The following is an 18,618-nucleotide window of genomic DNA, read 5'->3' on the forward strand; positions in this document are numbered from 1 at the left end:
AATCCTCCAAACCGTGACTATCCAGGGTTGGGACCAGGAAGCAGAGCTGTAGTCTTACACACCTCTCTGCAGCTTCTCTCCCCCTGCCATCCCCTCATTACCCCATCCCCGTAGAGACGGTGCCTGCTCCCAGACCACCAATAACCAGCAAAAATCTATTTAAGCATAAAAATTCAAAAAGAAAAAAATAATATAGCACCTTCAACTGCACCACAGACTAAAACAGTTAAATGTGGTCTATTAAACATTAGGTCTCTCTCTTCTAAGTCCCTGTTAGTAAATGATATAATAATTGATCAACATATTGATTTATTCTGCCTTACAGAAACCTGGTTACAGCAGGATGAATATGTTAGTTTAAATGAGTCAACACCCCCGAGTCACACTAACTGCCAGAATGCTCGTAGCATGGGCCGAGGCGGAGGATTAGCAGCAATCTTCCATTCCAGCTTATTAATTAATCAAAAACCCAGACAGAGCTTTAATTCATTTGAAAGCTTGACTCTTAGTCTTGTCCATCCAAATTGGAAGTCCCAAAACCAGTTTTATTTGTTATTATCTATTGTCCACCTGGTCGTTACTGTGAGTTTCTTTGTGAATTTTCAGACCTTTTGTCTGACTTAGTGCTTAGCTCAGATAAGATAATTATAGTGGGCGATTTTAACATCCACACAGATGCTGAGAATGACAGCCTCAACACTGCATTTAATCTATTATTAGACTCAGTTGGCTTTGCTCAAAATGTAAATGAGTCCACCCACCACTTTAATCATATCTTAGATCTTGTTCTGACTTATGGTATGGAAATTGAAGACTTAACAGTATTCCCTGAAAACCCCCTTCTGTCTGATCATTTCTTAACATTTACATTTACTCTGATGGGCTACCCAGCAGTGGGGAATAAGTTTCATTACACTAGAAGTCTTTCAGAAAGCGCTGTAACTAGGTTTAAGGATATGATTCCTTCTTTATGTTCTCTAATGCCATATACCAACACAGTGCAGAGTAGCTACCTAAACTCTGTAAGTGAGATAGAGTATCTCGTCAATAGTTTTACATCCTCATTGAAGACAACTTTGGATGCTGTAGCTCCTCTGAAAAAGAGAGCTTTAAATCAGAAGTGCCTGACTCCGTGGTATAACTCACAAACTCGCAGCTTAAAGCAGATAACCCGTAAGCTGGAGAGGAAATGGCGTCTCACTAATTTAGAAGATCTTCACTTAGCCTGGAAAAAGAGTCTGTTGCTCTATAAAAAGCCCTCTGTAAAATAAGGACATCTTACTACTCATCACTAATTGAAGAAAATAAGAACCCCAGGTTTCTTTTCAGCACTGTAGCCAGGCTGACAAAGAGTCAGAGCTCTATTGAGCCGAGTATTCCTTTAACTTTAACTAGTAATGACTTCATGACTTTCTTTGCTAATAAAATTTTAACTATTAGAGAAAAAATTACTCATAACCATCCCAAAGATGTATCGTTATCTTTGGCTGCTTTCAGTGATGCCGGTATTTGGTTAGACTCTTTCTCTCCGATTGTTCTGTCTGAGTTATTTTCATTAGTTACTTCATCCAAACCATCAACATGTCTATTAGTCCCTATTCCTACCAGGCTGCTCAAGGAAGCCCTACCATTATTTAATGCTTCGATCTTAAATATGATCAATCTGTCTTTATTAGTTGGCTATGTACCACAGGCTTTTAAGGTGGCAGTAATTAAACCATTACTTAAAAAGCCATCACTTGACCCAGCTATCTTAGCTAATTATAGGCCAATCTCCAACCTTCCTTTTCTCTCAAAAATTCTTGAAAGGGTAGTTGTAAAACAGCTAACTGATCATCTGCAGAGGAATGGTCTATTTGAAGAGTTTCAGTCAGGTTTTAGAATTCATCATAGTACAGAAACAGCATTAGTGAAGGTTACAAATGATCTTCTTATGGCCTCAGACAGTGGACTCATCTCTGTGCTTGTTCTGTTAGACCTCAGTGCTGCTTTTGATACTGTTGACCATAAAATTTTATTACAGAGATTATAGCATGCCATAGGTATTAAAGGCACTGCGCTGCGGTGGTTTGAATCATATTTATCTAATAGATTACAATTTGTTCATGTAAATGGGGAATCTTCTTCACAGACTAAGGTTAATTATGGAGTTCCACAAGGTTCTGTGCTAGGACCAATTTTATTCACTTTATACATGCTTCCCTTAGGCAGTATTATTAGACGGCATTGCTTAAATTTTCATTGTTACGCAGATGATACCCAGCTTTATCTATCCATGAAGCCAGAGGACACACACCAATTAGCTAAACTGCAGGATTGTCTTACAGACATAAAGACATGGATGACCTCTAATTTCCTGCTTTTAAACTCAGATAAAACTGAAGTTATTGTACTTGGCCCCACAAATCTTAGAAACATGGTGTCTAACCAGATCCTTACTCTGGATGGCATTACCCTGACTTCTAGTAATACTGTGAGAAATCTTGGAGTCATTTGTGATCAGGATATGTCATTCAATGCGCATATTAAACAAATATGTAGGACTGCTTTTTTGCATTTACGCAATATCGCTAAAATTAGAAAGGTCTTGTCTCAGAGTGATGCTGAAAAACTAATTCATGCATTTATTTCCTGTAGGCTGGGCTATTGTAATTCATTATTATCAGGTTGTCCTAAAAGTTCCCTGAAAAGCCTTCAGTTAATTCAAAATGCTGCAGCTAGAGTACTAACGGGGACTAGAAGGAGAGAGCATATCTCACCCATATTGGCCTCTCTTGATTGGCTTCCTGTTAATTCTAGAATAATTAATTCTGAGTAATTTCTTTAATAAAATAGAAATAAACTGCACATTTGATTTTGATGGAATTGTAATGGTTGCACATGTCACCTTTGAGTTTTGTTAACTCGCTTAAGATAAAAATAAAAACATTGTACACTATATTGTAAAAATTTGGAGGGTGCCTTAAAGCTGTGTATACACAAATACGTTAAAGCAACTTTTAAGTAGTTGTCGACTAGGATTTGGTACAAATATTAACATGTTAATTCTAGAATAGAATTTAAAATTCTTCTTCTTACTTATAAGGTTTTGAATAATCAGGTCCCATCTTATCTTAGGGACCTCGTAGTACCATATTACCCCAATAGAGCGCTTCGCTCTCAGACTGCAGGCTTACTTGTAGTTCCTAGGGTTTGTAAGAGTAGAATGGGAGGCAGAGCCTTCAGCTTTCAGGCTCCTCTCCTGTGGAACCAGCTCCCAATTCAGATCAGGGAGACAGACACCCTCTCTACTTTTAAGATTAGGCTTAAAACTTTCCTTTTTGCTAAAGCTTATAGTTAGGGCTGGATCAGGTGACCCTGAACCATCCCTTAGTTATGCTGCTATAGACTTAGACTGCTGGGGGGTTCCCATGATGCACTGAGTGTTTCTTTCTCTTTTTGCTCTGTATGCAGCACTCTGCATTTAATCATTAGTGATTAATCTCTGCTCCCCTCCACAGCATGTCTTTTTCCTGGTTCTCTCCCTCAGCCCCAACCAGTCCCAGCAGAAGACTGCCCCTCCCTGAGCCTGGTTCTGCTGGAGGTTTCTTCCTGTTAAAAGGGAGTTTTTCCTTCCCACTGTCGCCAAGTGCTTGCTCACAGGGGGTCGTTTTGACCGTTCTGGTTTTTACGTAATTATTGTATGGCCTTGCCTTACAATATAAAGCGCCTTGGGGCAACTGTTTGTTGTGATTTGGCGTTATATAAATAAAATTGATTGATTGATTGAATATTTACAAAAAAGGGGACCAGAGAGTATGTGCCATTTATGTGTTGACCATAAAATTTTATTACAGAGATTAGAGCATGTCATAGGTATTAAAGGCATTGCGCTGCGGTGGTTTGAATCATATTTGTCTAATAGATTACAGTTTGTTCATGTAAATGGGGAATCTTCTTCACAGACTAAAGTTAATTATGGAGTTCCACAAGGTTCTGTGCTAGGACCAATTTTATTCACTTTATACATGCTTCCCTTGGGCAGTATTATTAGACGTATTGCTTAAATTTTCATTGTTACGCAGATGATACCCAGCTTTATCTATCCATGAAGCCAGAGGATACGCACCAATTAGCTAAACTGCAGGATTGTCTTACAGACATAAAGACATGGATGACCTCTAATTTCCTGCTTTTAAACTCAGATAAAACTGAAGTTATTGTACTTGGCCCCACAAATCTTAGAAGCATGGTGTCTAACCAGATCGTTACTCTGGATGGCATTTCCCTGATCTCTAGTAATACTGTGAGAAATCTTGGAGTTATTTTTGATCAGGATATGTCATTCAAAGCGCATATTAAACAAATATGTAGGACTGCCTTTTTGCATTTACGCAATATCTCTAAAATCAGAAAGGTCTTGTCTCAGAGTGATGCTGAAAAACTAATTCATGCATTTGTTTCCTCTAGGCTGGACTATTGTAATTCATTATTATCAGGTTGTCCTAAAAGTTCCCTAAAAAGCCTTCAGTTGGTTCAGAATGCTGCAGCTAGAGTACTGACGGGGACTAGCAGGAGAGAGCATATCTCACCCGTGTTGGCCTCCCTTCATTGGCTTCCTGTTAATGCTAGAATAGAATTTAAAATTCTTCTTCTTACTTATAAGGTTTTGAATAATCAGGTCCCATCTTATCTTAGGGACCTCGTAGTACCATATTACCCCATTAGAGCGCTTCGCTCTCAGACTGCGGGCTTACTTGTAGTTCCTAGGGTTTGTAAGAGTAGAATGGGAGGCAGAGCCTTCAGCTTTCAGGCTCCTCTCCTGTGGAACCAGCTCCCAATTCAGATCAGGGAGACAGATACCCTCTCTACTTTTAAGATTAGGCTTAAAACTTTCCTTTTCGCTAAGGCTTATAGTTAGGGCTGGATCGGGTGACCCTGGACCATCCCTTGGTTATGTTGCTTTAGACGTAGACTGTGTTTCATAATTATTGTATGGCCTTGCCTTGCAGTGTGGAGCGCCTTGGGGCAACTGTTTGTTGTGATTTGGCGCTATACAAGAAAAAAGTTGATTGATTGATTGATTTACAAGGGCATCACACTACTCAGCTTCCCTGGTAAAGTCTACTCCAGGATACTGGAAAGGAGGGTTCGGCTGATAGTTAAACCTCAGACTGAAGAGGAACAAATGCAAGTTTTGCCCAAGGGTGTTGAATGACGGGCCAGCTTCTCTCTCACAAGGATTCTGGAGGGGGCCTGGGGGAATGCCCATCCAGTCTACATGTGTTTTGTGGACTTGGAGAAGGCATCTGATTGAGTACCCTGGGAGATACTTTGAGAGGTGCTGTGGGAGTATGAAGTGAGGGGGTTCCTTCTCAGGGCCATCCAGTCAATCTCTGTACTCAAAAAGCAAGAGCTGTGTTTGGGTTCTTGACAGTGATCTGACTCGTTTCTGGTAGAGGTTGGCCTCCACCAGGGCAGCACTTTGTCACCAGCCCTGTTTGTAATATTCATGGACAGGATATAGAGGCATAGTCAAGGGGAGGGGGTCTTCAGTTTGGTGGGTTAAGGGTCTCATCACTGCGTCGCTCACTGGGTCGGTTCGCAGCCAAGTGTGAAGCAGCTGGAATGACGATCAACACCTGAGGCCATGGTTCTCAGCAGGAAACTGATGGATTGCCTGCTCCGAGTAATGAATGAGGTCTTGCTGCAAGTGAAGGAGTTCAAGTACCTCAGGGTCTTGCTCACAAGTAAGGGGACAACAGAGCATGAGAGTGGCCGGAGAATCGGCGCAGAAGGGACGGTATTGCATTTGCTTCACCATACTGTTGTGACAAAAAGGGAGCTGAGCCAAAAGGTAAAGGTCTTGATTTACTGGTCATTCATCATTCCTACTCTCACCTATGGTCATGAGGGCTGGGTCATGCCTGAAAGAACTAGATTGTGGGTAAAACCAGCCAGAGTGGCTGGTGTCTCCCTTAGAGATAAGGTGAGAAGCACAGTCATTTGTGAGGAGCCTGGAGTAGAGCCACTGTTACTTCGTATTGAAAGGAGCCAGCTGAGGTGGTTCAGGCATCTGGTAAGGATGCCCCCTGGGGGACTCCCTATGAACATGTTCCAGGAACGTCCATCTGGGTGGAGACCCCGGGAAAGACCCAGGAGTAGATTGAGAGATTATATCTCCACACTGGTCTGGGAATGCCTCTGGATTGCCCCAGTCAGAGGTAATTAATGTGGCCTGGGAAGGGGAAGTTTGGGGTCCCCTGCTGGAGCTGTTGCCCCCATGACCCGATCCCGAATAAGCGGTTGAAGACGAGTGATGGAGTATGCAGAAATGACCAAACACAAAAGCAGTGAGGATTTAAAAAAGGAAAACAAAAAAAGGTCTCTTATTTGAGTGCACTCGTTTGTTGAAGTGTACCTTGTATGTTTTTCCATTATCATAGCAGCCACACTCAGTTTCCTTAACGCATGTCTGCCCATCAAACAGGAAGCCAGCATCACATTCACAGCCCTCTGTGCAGCTGGTGGAACACTGGACGATCTCTGTGAGGCCTGCGCAAGATGTGGAGCAGGGATCTGCACACACCTCATAGTGACTGTTTGCTGGGCATTTCATTGCTACGGGAAATAATTACAAAATGGAACATGATATCAGAGAACGACATCCTTCATACAGCAATACAGCTACCACTCACACCTTTTGCAAAAATATATCCCTTTTATCTTACTTACGACAGAATGATGGTGTCCTCCAGTTTTTAATGTCCACTCCTGCCATGTGACAGTTGAAGGCATACGCTGCCACACTATCACACAGAACCTTCTCCTCACCGTTAGAAGCACACAAATCAAACACGCAGTCATCAAAGTAGGGCTGTGGGTTAAGTTTACTATGGCATGGTGCAAAAGGACCTTTCAGTGCTGTTATAATTCCACAGTAAGTGGGCTTAGAAAACACATCCTTCCGAGCTGGATCACATACAGGACACGTGCTTCCTTCACAGCCATTTTGGCACACCACATTGGGGATGGTGACCATCCATGACTTTCCAAACATGTTGACGTTTTTGGTGAGCTGTCCATTGGGCATCTGGAAGTCATCTTTGTTGTTTTCATTGAAGTTGCCACACAAGCCACAGACCTTATTCCGGTAGTTTCCAGGGACTGTTACTGAAACGTGGTAGATCAGGTCGTAGGTGACACGTAGGCCAAAATCAGTCTGAATGACATAATGAGTGCCCTCTTGATAGATCTGCACCACTCCGTCATTAATGTTTATGGGAAGATAGTTAAAGATGCCATTGACCTAAAAGATAAAACCATGAAACTATTGACATCAGAAAATGAGTACATTTTAAAATTAGCTTGAAGTCTATTATTGGTGACAGGCTTGTTCTGTAAGATGGAATTCCTCACAGGCAGCTGACTTGTAATGGCTCAGTGGAGTGTAGCACCACCAAATACACTGGAGGCTAAAGTAAGCAGGTATAATTGGTCCATTTAGAAATTTTGCTCTCCACAAAACATGACCATGGTAGTCAAAAGCTCTGAGAACAGGAGAAGGCACATAAGGCTAGCAAGATATGTGGGTGCATCAAAATTTGGAGCAAACACCTATCTTGCTGAACAAATTAAGCCTGCTTTGTCTTCTCATTTCCTGCAGTTACAGGATCTGACTGGATCTGACTGCAAATTCAAACATCTTTGCTCACCAGGACTCCAAACATGTTGTTCCTCAAGATAAGGGTGAAGCCGTAAACATCAACAGCAACCAGTTTAGTGACAGACACCACTTTGTTGTTCACCATTTGATCCCACTGTACATTCTGCACTTGAACAGAAAAAGCCACCAGGTGGCTGCCTCTGAGATTGCAGCTCTGAGATAGAGTATAAGTGCAGGTGCCTTGGAAATCAAATTTTAACCCATCAAATGACAGGTAATGGGGATCACCAGAAGCGTGGCACACACCCTTACCAACAGGGTGGCATTTCTGAACACCGTTTTCAATCATACACTTCTCATTGGGGCCACATGAGAACTTCTCACACTCCACCTAGGAAAGAGGTGAGAAATATCAAAGGTGCACACTTCAATTTCACACTGTTCTTTTTTTGAAAATGAACACTCCACTTATTACCTCGCCATCATTTTTGCACTTGCACTCCTCCTGACACTTCCCATTGGGATAGAACACCTGACCAATGCTGTAGTACTGGTCATCATATTCACAGCCGCAGTCTGAGAAAGGAACACACTGATCACCACTGAGGATGTACCCCTCATCACAGGAACAGCCCTCTTCACAGTGGGCCTGGCAGCCTTGCGGAGGCACCAGGCTCTTGCAGGTGGCAGGACAGGCAGGGCCACACAACTCATAGTGGGTGTGGACTGGACATTTCATTGCTGTGGACACAGACACGAGAAAAGATGTGAATGACATCAGATGCATTTGAATTATTTGTTCTGGGTGCAAATTGCAATTGTAGGATGTAATTTAAAAGTAACATGAAATATTCCACAGGACATAAAATCATCTTAAAATGTAAGTTGACTTTTTTAAACATACAGTTTAAAAAAGCTCCTTCAGACCCCTTATAAAGTTCTCACCACAGAATTCTTTGGTTCTCCAACTATATACTTTGGCATCTACATCTTGGCAGGCAGAGGTGTATGATGTGATGGCTTGACATAGTACATCTTTCCTGCCCTTATAGAGGCATACATCATATATGCAGTCTTCAAAGAAATCATCTGGGTTCACCTTAGCATGGCAGTCACGGAATGGTCCTTTGGGGTCCTTCAAGATACCACAGAAGTCCTCTTTTTCATACTTCACCTTCTCAGTTATGTCACAGTCTGGGCACTCCCCTTTACAGCCTTCAACACAACCTGGGATTTCAGCCACTTTCCAACTGGCTCCAAATTCTTTTGCAGGGACAACTTTGTTGCCATTCTTTGGAATCAGGTCATCCTGGGGTTTTCCATTGTAGTTGCCACAGAGGCCACAAACAGCATCCCTATAGGTACTTGGAAGTGTTACAAATACAGCACTTATCCAGTTAAAGGAGACTTTAAGACCAAAGGTTGTGGTGACCACTGCATAACAGCCACTCTTGAACACAGACACCTGTCCTTCACTTAGGGTGATGGGTAAGTTGACCAGTTCACCATTGACCTAAAACAGGAGACACCATTTAAATATCACAAAACAATTTTTTAAGAAAGATGATTGACACACTTTTATTAGATTAATGTAGCCTTTACCATAATTCGGCCCTTGTGGGTCTTACTGATGACAATGCTGAGGGAGTAGACCTTGATCTCCACTAACTTAGTGAAGGAAACCACCTTGCTGCCCCGGTGGTCATTTTGCACCAGGACCTCAAATGGTACCAAACTCTCAACCTTGGAGCAAACTGCAACCAACTGGTATACACATGTCCCCTGAAAATCAAACTTCTTATTGTCAAAAGTCTTGTAATGAGGGTCACCTGTGGCTTGGCAGGTACTCTGCGAGACATGTTGACACTTTCTTATTCCATCAATCACTTGACATGTCTCCCCTGCTCCACAGCCTTTATCCTGGCATTCCACATGTCTGCGTTGAGCAACACACTTGCACTGTTTCCGACAGTCCTTGTCAGGCCAAAATATCTCCCCGGGAGGGACATAGCGCCCTTCATAGGTACAACCACAATGAGCAGCAGGCACACACCGATCCCCACTCAAAACATAGCCTTTGTTACAGGTACAAGTCTCCACACAGGGGTGTTTGCATTTGGAGGGGGCATCAGGGTCAGTACATGTGGCAGGGCAGGCATTACCACACAGCTCATAGTGGCTGTTGGCTGGACATTTAGCAGCTTCAGGGAGAAAATAAAGAATGCAGTTTGTCAGATAAATACTACACAGCAGAATGTTGTGATTTAGTTAACATTACTTACGGCATTTCGCAATCTTCCTCCAATCGTGAACTTCAACACCAGCACTCTGGCAGGCATCCATGTAAGTCTCCAGTGCTCTGCAGAGAAATTGCCGAAGGCCGCCTCCCATACAGATGTCGTATTTGCAGTTCTCCAGGTATGCTTGTGGATCTATGACCTCATGGCATTTGCTGAATGGTCCATTAAGTACAAGTGTGACAAGTCCACAGAAAGCATCACCCTCCCAAATCTTCATTATATCATGTTCACAGCTTTCACACCCACCCACACAATCATCTCTACAATTGTCATCTTTCACCAAACCTGGCACCTTCCAACTGCCTCCAAACTCTACAGCATTACTAGCCTGTGATCCTGATGGAGTAGCAAAGTCATCCTTCATGTTGCCATTGAAGTTGCCACAGAGGCCACAAGTCTTACCAGCATAATTACTAGATAGGGTAACCACCAGAGAATGCTCCCAGTCATATTTGACTGTGAGACCAAAATCGGTCTGAATGACCACGGAGCGACCAGACTGAATCATTGTCAGCTTGTCCATGTTTAAGGTGATGGGCAAGCGCCACAAACTGTTGTCAATCTGCAAGAAAGCAAATATAACTTTTCACCAATGTCACTATCAAAGCACATTTATCAAGTAGAAGGTATAACAGTGAGTTGATCAATGAGTCTTGCCTAATCCTTCAAACACAAACAAGATTCCTTACCCTCACACGACCTTTCTCGGTACGACCAACTGTGATGTCATAGCCATACACCTTCACTGTGACCAAGGCAACATATGACACCCTGAGGCTTCCCCTGTTCTCATTCTGTGCAAGGACCTCAAAGTCTGGAAGATGACCATCTGCTGCACATTTCTTACTGATGACATATGTGCAAGTACCCATGAAATCATAACGACGTCCATCAAAAGTATAGTAGTGGGGATCTCCCATGGCCCAACAGGTACCAGGTTTACTCTCTACTGGTTTAGGGACACAGGAAGGAAACCCACCATTCATCTTACATATTTCATTGGGGCTGCAGGTGATGCTACTGCAGGACAATGATCCACTTCCTAGAAAATCAGAAGACATGCAGAAGACAAGCATTAACATCCATAATGCATCATTCTATACAAATGCTATTTGGCTACAGAATCTCATCCTCAGTACCATTAATACTGACATAGTTTTAAAACTATTTCTAAATCTGTATAATTATTTCTGGTTTTGAGTTAAAGTCACACTTATAATAGTAAGTAATTTCTTTTGGGTTTTCCCTTTTTGCTCAGGGTCCTCACAGCAGAACTGATACGTTGATTTGGCACAAGTTTCATGCCAGATGCCTTTCCTGAAGCAAACTCTGCATTACATGGGGAATAGACATGGTGGTCTTGAACTTGGAACCTTTGTTTTGTGCACTCAGCACCTGTGCCACTATGCTGAACAAACATTACGCCATTAATGGTGTTAAAATATCAACTGTTTCATAGTGTTGCAATTATCACATATGAAAGTGTATTTTCATTAATATAGAGAGTACTTTAATGGTGTTTGAAGATAGAAATGCTTGGATATTGTTTCACAGAATGCCACACACAAAGGCAACACATTTTGGATTAAGCCTGGCATTATGGACATGGACAGGGTTAAAATGACATCTTCGGAGTGAAATCACCGTTGACATTGTCAGTTCAGAGAAATACACTCAACAAAAATATAAATGCAACACTTTTGGTTTTGCTCCCATTTTGTATGAGATGAACTCAAAGATCTAAAACTTTTTCCACATACACAATATCACCATTTCCCTCAAATATTGTTCACAAACCAGTCTAAATCTGTGATAGTGAGCACTTCTCCTTTGCTGAGATAATCCGTCCCACCTCACAGGTGTGCTATACCAAGATGCTGATTAGACACCATGATTAGTGCACAGGTGTGCCTTAGACTGTCCACAATAAAAGGCCACTCTGAAAGGTGCAGTTTTGTTTTATTGGGAGGGGGATACCAGTCAGTATCTGGTGTGACCACCATTTGCCTCATGCAGTGCAACACATCTCCTTCACATACAGTTGATCAGGTTGTCAATTGTGGCCTGTGGAATGCTGGTCCACTCCTCTTCAATGGCTGTGCGAAGTTGCTGGATATTGGCAGGAACTGGTACACGCTGTCGTATACGCCGGTCCAGAGCATCCCAGACATGCTCAATGGGTGACATGTCCGGTGAGTATGCCGGCCATGCAAGAACTGGGACATTTTTAGCTTCCAAGAATTGTGTACAGATCCTTGCAACATGGGGCTGTGCATTATCCTGCTGCAACATGAGGTGATGTTCTTGGATGTATGGCACAACAATGGGCCTCAGGATCTCGTCACGGTATCTCTGTGCATTCAAAATGCCATCAATAAAATGCACCTGTGTTCTTCATCCATAACAGACATACCATAACCCCACCGCCACCATGGGCCACTCGATCCACAACATTGACATCAGAAAACCGCTCACCCACACGATGCCACACACGCTGTCTGCCATCTGCCCTGGACAGTGTGAACCGGGATTCATCCGTGAAGAGAACACATCTCCAACATGCCAAACGCCAGCGAATGTGAGCATTTGCCCACTCAAGTCGGTTACAACGACGAACTGGAGTCAGGTCGAGACCCCAATGAGGACGACGAGCATGCAGATGAGCTTCCCTGAGACAGTTTCTGACAGTTTGTGCAGAAATTCTTTGGTTATGCAAACCGATTGTTTTAGCAGCTGTCCGAGTGGCTGGTCTCAGACGATCTTGGAGGTGAACATGCTGGATGTGGAGGTCCTGGGCTGGTGTGGTTACATGTGGTCTGCGGTTGTGAGGCTGGTTGGATGTACTTCCAAATTCTCTGAAATGCCTTTGGAGACGGCTTATGGTAGAGAAATGAACATTCAATACACGAGCAACAGCTCTGGTTGACATTCTTGCTGTCAGCATGCCAATTGCACGCTCCCTCAAATCTTGCGACATCTGTGGCATTGTGCTGTGTGATAAAACTGCACCTTTCAGAGTAGCCTTTTATTGTGGGCAGTCTAAGGCACACCTGTGCACTAATCATGGTGTCTAATCAGCATCTTGATATGGCACACCTGTGAGGTGGGATGGATTATCTCAGCAAAGGAGAAGTGCTCACTATCACAGATTTAGACTGGTTTGTGAACAGTATTTGAGGGAAATGGTGATATTGTGTATGTGGAAAAAGTTTTAGATCTTTGAGTTCATCTCAAACAAAATGGGAGCAAAACCAAAAGTGTTGCGTTTATATTTTTGTTGAGTGTAAGTCCATCACTGTGCAAGGTTTAACCAGAGGGTCTGTTCTTCCACATGGCGCATAGCGTAACACAATTGTTATTGCTAATTTCCACCCAATGCCCAATGGTTTTCATGCCTTGCTCTCACATCCTCGAAAACATGAGTCCACTTGTATGGCAATTTGTTCTAAAAATGAGGCAGTGCCATTTGCAGAGCTGGTGCATTCTTATCATCTGATCCAAGAATGTGTGAATGTATTTGAAAATCAGTTTCCTTGACAGAAAGTTTCTCACTTCCTATTTTGTGCTATGAGTTGGTAGGTACCTCAGTGGGATGTTGTGAAAGTGTAGTGACACAGACCCACAACAGGGGGCGCAAATGAACGGCCAATAGATGAGCCAAAAAGTAACAATTTAATGTTGTGAAATGTGCACAACGAATATACAGACAATCTCAGAATATAATTACAGTCAATCCACAAAGGTGACGTGTGGGCAGGCTCGAGGATAGAAGACGTCTGTCCTGAGAAGAGCCGGAACCACACGATTTCCGCCACCACCGAACCTGGTGAATACTGGAGCCGCCAAGTCCCGAATTCCCAGGTGATCACCGTCCCCGACTGTTGGATCTGGTACTGCTGGCGAGAACAAAGACAGTCAAGTGTGGGTGTGTGTACACCCAATAACAACAACGGTGGGAATGCCACCTCCACCTCTCACTCAATATGTTGCAGAGTACCGCAGTGATTCCTCAGGGGAAAAGAGTGCCGTCCTGCACTCACTCGGCCTCCACAGAAAGAGGGACCGGTACTCCTGCAAATACTCACAATATACAGATATAGATAAACACAAATGGCTGAGGATATTACCTCCAATGAAGTATGATATCTCGGCGATGAGGTGGAGATGACGTCTGGGTTTTATGGAGTGAGATGATGAAGAATGAGTGACAGCTGTCAGGAAGTAATGAGTAACAGCTGTCACTCCCGGCTGTGTCCGTGGTGGCAGCGCCCTCTCGTGCCTGAAGCCCGCACTTCAGGCAGGGCGCCCTCTGGTGGTGGGCCAGCAGTACCTCCTCTTCTGGCGGCCCACACAACAGGACCCCCCCCCCCCCCCTCAACGGGCTCCTCCTGGCGCCCGACCAGGTTTGTCGGGGTGTCGGCGGTAGAAGTCGGCCAGGAGGGCCGGATCCAGGATGAAGCTCCTCTTCACCCAGGAGCGTTCTTCGGGTCCATACCCTTCCCAGTCCACCAGATATTGGAAACCCCGGCCCATTTGACGGACGTCCAGGAGCCGGCGCACTGTCCAAGCCGGCTCCCCGTCAATGATCCGGGCAGGAGGCGGCGCCGGACCGGGAGCACAGAGGGGTGAGGTGAGGTTTGATCCTGGAAACATGGAAGACCGGGTGGATCCGCAGTGAAGCTGGGAGCTGGAGCTTCACTGCGGCAGGGCTGAGGACTTTGAGGATACGAAAGGGGCCGATGAACCTGTTCATCAATTTAGGAGACTGGACTTGCAGGGGGATGTCCTTCGTTGACAACCACACCTCCTGCCCGGGCTGGTATGCAGGGGCCGGGGACCGCCGGCGGTCTGCATGGGTCTTGGCCCTCGTCCGGCACCTCCGAAGATGGGCCCGGACCGAGGGCACACCGACCTCTCCCTCCACCACGGGAAATAAAGGGGGCTGGTACCCCAAACACACCTCAAATGGGGAGAGGCTGGTGGCAGAAGGCACCTGGCTGTTATGCGCATACTCGATCCAGGCCACATGGTTACTCCAGGCCGTCGGGTGCGCAGATGTTACGCAGTGGAGGGTCTGTTCCAGTTCCTGGTTGGCCCGCTCTGCCTGTCTGTTCGTCTGTGGATGGTACCCAGACGAGAGGCTCACGGTGGCCCCCAGTTCCCTGCAGAAGCTCCTCCAGACGTGTGAGGAGAACTGGGGACCACGGTCAGAGACGATGTCGGTGGGTATCCCATGCAGACGGACGACGTGGTGGACCAGGAGGTCTGCTGTCTCCTGGGCTGTTGGGAGCTTCGGGAGGGCCATGAAGTGGGCGGCCTTGGAGAATCGGTCCACTATCGTGAAGATGGTGGTGTTGCCCTGGGACTGCGGGAGGCCCGTGACGAAATCCAGGCCGATGTGGGACCAGGGGCGATGAGGCACTGGTAACGGCTGGAGAAGTCCTTGGGACCTTTTATGGTCTGCCTTGCCCCTGGCACAGGTGGTGCAGGCCTGTATATACTCCCGGACGTCGGCCTCCATAGACGCCCACCAGAAGCGCTGCTGGACAACTGCCACGGTCCTTCGCACCCCTGGATGACAGGAGAGCTTGGAACCATGACAGAAGTCCAAGACTGCAGCTCTGGCCTCTGGTGGGACGTATAAACGGTTCTTCGGACCTGTTCCTGGGTCCGGGCTCCGTGCCAGGGCCTCCCGGACGATCTTCTCCACGTCCCAGGTGAGGGTGGCCACGATAGTGGACTCCGGCAGGATGGGCTCCGGTGGATCCGACAGTGCAGTTTTGACCTCCTCTTCGTGTACCCGGGACAAGGCATCCGACCTCTGGTTCTTGGTCCCGGGGCGATAGGTGATCCGGAAGTCAAAACGCCCGAAGAACAGTGACCAGCGGGCTTGCCTGGGGTTCAGCCGCTTGGCGGTCCTGATATACTCCAGGTTCCGATGGTCAGTGAAAACCGTGAACGGCACAGATGCTCCCTCCAACAGGTGTCTCCACTCCTCAAGAGCCTCTTTCACCGCAAGGAGTTCTCGATTGCCGACGTCATAGTTCCGTTCAGCCGGGGTCAACCTGAGTGAAAAGTAGGCACACGGGTGAAGAACCTTATCGGTCTCTCCGCTCTGGGACAGCACAGCTCCTATCCCTGAGTCAGAGGCGTCCACTTCAACCACGAACTGGCGGCTAGGGTCGGGCTGCACCAAAACTGGCGCAGTAGAGAACCGTCGTTTCAACTCCTTGAACGCGGCTTCGCACCGATCCGACCAGGTGAAGGGGACTTTTGGAGAGGTCAGGGCTGTCAGGGGGCTAACTACCTGACTGTAGCCCTTAATGAACCTCCTATAGAAATTAGTGAAGCCGAGGAACTGTTGCAGCTTCCTACGGCTTGTTGGTTGGGGCCAATCTCTCACCGCCGCAACCTTGGCCGGATCAGGGGCGACGGAGTTAGAGGAGATGATAAACCCCAGGAAGGACAAAGACGTGCGGTGAAACTCGCACTTCTCGCCCTTCACAAACAGTCGGTTCTCTAACAACCGCTGCAGGACCTGACGTACATGCTGGACATGGGTCTCAGGATCCGGAGAAAAGATGAGAATATCGTCCAGATATACGAAGACGAATCGGTGCAGGAAGTCCCGCAAGACGTCGTTAACCAAGGCTTGGAACGTCGCGGGGGCATTGGTGAGGCCGAACGGCATGACCAGGTACTCAAAGTGACCTAACGGGGTGTTAAATGCCGTCTTCCATTCGTCTCCCTTCCAGATCCGAACCAGGTGATACACATTTCTAAGATCCAGCTTAGTAAAGATTTTGGCTCCATGCAGGGGGGTGAACACTGAATCCAACAATGGCAACGGGTATCGATTGCGAACCGTAATCTCATTCAGCCCCCTGTAATCAATGCATGGACGGAGTCCGCCATCTTTCTTGCCCACAAAAAAGAAACCTGCCCCCATCGGGGAGGTGGAGTTCCGGATCAGCCCGGCAGCTAATGAGTCCCGGATGTAGGTCTCCATTGATTCGCGCTCAGGTTGTGAGAGGTTGTACAGCCTGCTGGACGGGAACTCAACGCCTGGAACCAAATCAATGGCACAATCGTACGGACGGTGCGGGGGAAGGGTGAGTGCCAGATCCTTGCTGAAGACGTCAGCAAGATCGTAGTACTCAACCGGCACTGCCGTCAGATTGGGAGGGACTTTGACCTCCTCCTTAGCCTGTAAACCGGGAGGAACCGAGGATCCTAAACACACCCGATGGCAGGTTTCGCTCCACTGAACCACCACCCCAGACGGCCAATCAATCCGGGGATTGTGCTTCAACATCCATGGGAAGCCCAAAATCACGCGGGAGGTAGAAGGAGTTACAAAAAACTCAATCTCCTCCCGATGGTTTCCAGACACCACCAGAGTTACTGGTTGTGTCTTGTGTGTGATTAAAGGGAGGAGGGTGCCATCTAGTGCCCGAACCTGCAATGGCGAAGGAAGCACCACCAGAGGGAGCCCTACCTCCCTTGCCCATCTGCTGTCTAGCAAATTCCCTTCTGACCCCGTGTCCACCAGTGCTGGGGCTTGAAGGGTTAAATCCCCGCTCAGGATTGTAACTGGGAGTCGTGTGGCAATCTGTGTGTGTCTCACGTGAATGTTTTGACCCCCCCTTAGCCCAGTCTCTGAGGGCGGTTGTTGTTGTGGCCGTTTGGGGCAGTTTTTCTGTGTGTGCTCTTTTGAGCTGCAGAGAAAACACTCCCTGCGGATCAGCCTGCTCCTTTTGGCCCTGTGCGTTTCCCTAACAACGTCAGCAGGGGGAGCTGTTGCCCCACAGAGCGCTGCGGCTGTGGAGCGTCGGGAGGGCGGCCCCTTTTCGAAACCGGAAGGGAGAGGGGCGGCGCGTATCTGGCCACGTCCTTCGCCTCGCTCCCGACGGCGTTCCTCCAACCGATTGTCTAACCGTATAACGAGATCGATAAGCCCATCTAAATCCCGCGGTTCCTCCTTAGCAACCAAATGCTCCTTCAGGACTAACGACAGTCCGTTTATGAAGGCGGCGCGGAGCGCAACGTCATTCCAGCCGGACCTCGCAGCCGCGATGCGGAAGTCGACTGCAAATTCGACTGCAAATTCGGCTGCACATCGGCGCCCCTGTCGCATTGACAGCAGCATTGTTGAAGCGGTCTCTCCTCTGTTAGGGTGATCAAACACTGTTCTGAACTCCCCCATAAACCCAGTGTATGCTGATAACAACCGTGAGTTCTGTTCCCAGAGCGCCGTAGCCCAGGCGCGTGCCTTACCCCAAAGCAGAGCAATCACATAAGCTATTTTACTAGCATCTGATGCGTACATGACGGGACGTTGTGCGAAGACGAGCGAACACTGCATGAGAAAGTCCGTGCATGTCTCCACACAACCTCCGTACGGCTCAGGAGGGCTTATGTATGCTTCAGGGGATGGTGGGAGGGGTTGTTGAACCACCACTGGAACGTTCATATCCTGCACAGGGTCGGCAGGAGGAGGAGCTGCAGCAGCGCCCTGAGCGCTCGCCGCCATCTGCGCGGAGAGAGCCTCCACCCTGCAGTTCAGGAGGATGTTTTGCTTGGTCATTTGATCCAACCGAGCCGTAAAGGCGGTGAGAATGTGCTGTAGCTCACCAATCACGCCTCCTGCAGACGCCTGCGCTCCCTGCTCTC

At 46.7% G+C, this 18,618-nt stretch overlaps 2 protein-coding genes across 2 annotated transcripts in view; both read right to left on the bottom strand.

The window, feature by feature from the left end:
- Positions 1-9,853, bottom strand: part of LOC117513498 (IgGFc-binding protein) — a gene marked incomplete at its 5' end in the record, with an annotated part of 37,690 nt that extends 27,837 nt beyond the window's left edge. The window contains 7 exons of the mRNA XM_034173670.1: positions 6,401-6,600; positions 6,715-7,288; positions 7,695-7,813; positions 7,958-8,036; positions 8,121-8,386; positions 8,591-9,158; positions 9,248-9,853. Coding sequence (XP_034029561.1) covers positions 6,401-6,600; positions 6,715-7,288; positions 7,695-7,813; positions 7,958-8,036; positions 8,121-8,386; positions 8,591-9,158; positions 9,248-9,853 — 2,412 coding nt within the window. The remainder of the gene's footprint in view (positions 1-6,400; positions 6,601-6,714; positions 7,289-7,694; positions 7,814-7,957; positions 8,037-8,120; positions 8,387-8,590; positions 9,159-9,247) is intronic.
- LOC117514549 (IgGFc-binding protein-like) lies at positions 9,808-10,977 on the bottom strand. The gene is made up of 2 exons (XM_034175063.1): positions 10,635-10,977; positions 9,808-10,507 (listed from the first exon to the last, which is right to left on the bottom strand). The coding sequence occupies exons 1-2, from the start codon at positions 10,929-10,931 to the stop codon at positions 9,920-9,922; spliced, it is 885 nt and encodes a 294-aa protein (XP_034030954.1). The 5' UTR covers positions 10,932-10,977; the 3' UTR covers positions 9,808-9,919.
- Positions 10,978-18,618: the final 7,641 nt, after the last annotated feature.

The sequence above is a fragment of the Thalassophryne amazonica genome, chromosome 7, assembly GCF_902500255.1.
Source record: "Thalassophryne amazonica chromosome 7, fThaAma1.1, whole genome shotgun sequence".
Classification (NCBI taxonomy): domain Eukaryota; kingdom Metazoa; phylum Chordata; class Actinopteri; order Batrachoidiformes; family Batrachoididae; genus Thalassophryne; species Thalassophryne amazonica.